Source organism: Puntigrus tetrazona, chromosome 12 (genome assembly GCF_018831695.1).
Source record: "Puntigrus tetrazona isolate hp1 chromosome 12, ASM1883169v1, whole genome shotgun sequence".
In the NCBI taxonomy this organism is placed as follows: domain Eukaryota; kingdom Metazoa; phylum Chordata; class Actinopteri; order Cypriniformes; family Cyprinidae; genus Puntigrus; species Puntigrus tetrazona.
In genome coordinates, this window is record NC_056710.1 from 20,167,289 (window position 1) to 20,169,318 (window position 2,030).

Here is a 2,030-nt window from a genome sequence, read left to right on the forward strand (position 1 = left end):
ATATACACACACACACATATATATACACATATATAAAAACAGCGAGTGTCATGTGCGTGTCTATTAAAAAAAACTGCATGCCTGCACTGTTAAGACATGCAGGATTCATATTTAAATTGAAAATTACAGATACTAGTTCATAGCGGGATTTGCATAATGACCCGTTTTTGATTAGTTCATTAAAATGTGTCTTTCCATTCCGTCACATTCCACGTTAACCTGAATCCCGTTTCTGGTAGGGCCCTGGTCTTGAACCGTATTCATATACACCCTCAAGCATACTTCTCTAGGAGCTGAAGATCCCTGTCCTCGTGCTCTCTCTGTGGACTGCTGAACTTCAGCTGTTGAACCTCTAGTGCTTTTAGATGAGTCACTGCGAGTTTGCTTTCGCTGTGTTGAGAAGCGAGCGGGTGCTTCCCTTGATGCTACGAGACAGGAGTTTTCGTTTAACATCCTTAAAGCTCATGGAATATGTTCCCGTAAAGATGAAAGTTCTGTCTCATGTTGTTGCAAACCTGTATGACAAGGTGAATGTCTGAAAATACAGCAGCCTTCTGGCCTATCTTTCACGGATGACCCTACCCAGATGTTCACTGTCCTTGAGTCTCATGCAGATCGTTCATAATAGATATTCTTTATATAGATGTACGAGACCTTTTCTTTGATGCCTGTGTGATTAGTCTTGCTGACTTTAAGCAGGGATATGATTTTTCTGTATAAATACGGATATTTCCATACTTTCCGGTCTCTGAGGGACATCCCGTTTTTAGCTTCACTTCACTGTTAGTGCTCATCATTAGAAACGTTTGCTAATTTGTTATTTATGAAGAGAAGTTTCAGTGTCACATGATCCTTTAGAAATCATTCTAATGTGCTGATTTTCGGCTCAAGAAACATTTCTCATTATCATCAATGTTAAAAACTTTTTGCTGCTTAATATTTTTGTGGATACAAACATTTGTATAAGAAATTCATAGTTTTATTCATGCATTAAAGTGAGTGAAGAAATGCTTTCTATTTAATAAATGCATTAACGAATGCAATCCATATATTTGGGAAATGCTGTACATTACATTTTTACATGCATCACAAAAATCCTGAAAAATAAAATGCATCACCATTTTCATACATAATAGTTTTTAACATTTGATAATATTCAGAAAGGTTTCTTGATTTAAAATAAATCGCAGTCATTTCTAAAAGATCACGTTGACACTGAAACCTGGAGTAAGCTTTTCTTTTATCTTTTCCAATAAATTCAGCCTTGAAGAGCAGAAGAGATTTACTTCAGAACTATTCACTGTAAGGTTTCCAAACATTTTTTTTTGGCAGGCACTTTAATAATAATAATAAGAAGATGAATTTTATATGCTATACTTTACTATAATATATTATTGTTATCATGATTAAGTGCTGCTTTAAATTTTTATAGAAAAATAGTATGTATTCTTTCAGTATAAGATATATCTTTTAATGTGCTAATATGTAAATATTTATTTATATGTATTAATTACTGGAGGCATGACTTATGGCCGTGACTTGACACATGGTCAGATTTGTCTTTTTTTCCGGTTTTAAGATCTGTATTAGAAGCTGTGCTCAGATGCCATCATTTTTTTCTTGTTTGTTTGTTTTTCAGTCTCAGAAGCAGAACTTGGATTTGAGCAGACAGGCCAAGTTTGCCTCCACACCCTCGTTTGCCCTGTTCGTCACGCTCAAGAATGTCGTGTGCAAAATCGGAGAAGATGCAGAAGTGCTGATGTCACTATATGACCCAATTGAGTCCAAGTTCATCAGGTCAGTGCTGCTGAACGTGTATTATTTTTTTATTTAATCCTTTTTTTTATGTAAATTTATTTATTTAAAAAAACTGTGTGTGTGTGTATATATATTTATCTTTTATTATTGTTACTAATTGCTATAAATATTTATTAACACTTTCGTATTTTTAATAGTTTTTTAAAATTTTTATTCTAAGATACTAATAATATTTTTGAACGCTTAATATTTAAAAAATACTTATACTTTAT

The 2,030-nt window shown here is 33.3% G+C and overlaps 1 protein-coding gene across 1 annotated transcript in view; it reads left to right on the forward strand.

Moving 5' to 3' along the window:
- The window catches only part of LOC122355354 (dedicator of cytokinesis protein 1-like), a 61,773-nt gene that overhangs the window by 7,946 nt on the left and 51,797 nt on the right, over window positions 1-2,030 (forward strand). The window contains exon 9 of the mRNA XM_043253523.1: window positions 1,640-1,797. Coding sequence (XP_043109458.1) covers window positions 1,640-1,797 — 158 coding nt within the window. The remainder of the gene's footprint in view (window positions 1-1,639; window positions 1,798-2,030) is intronic.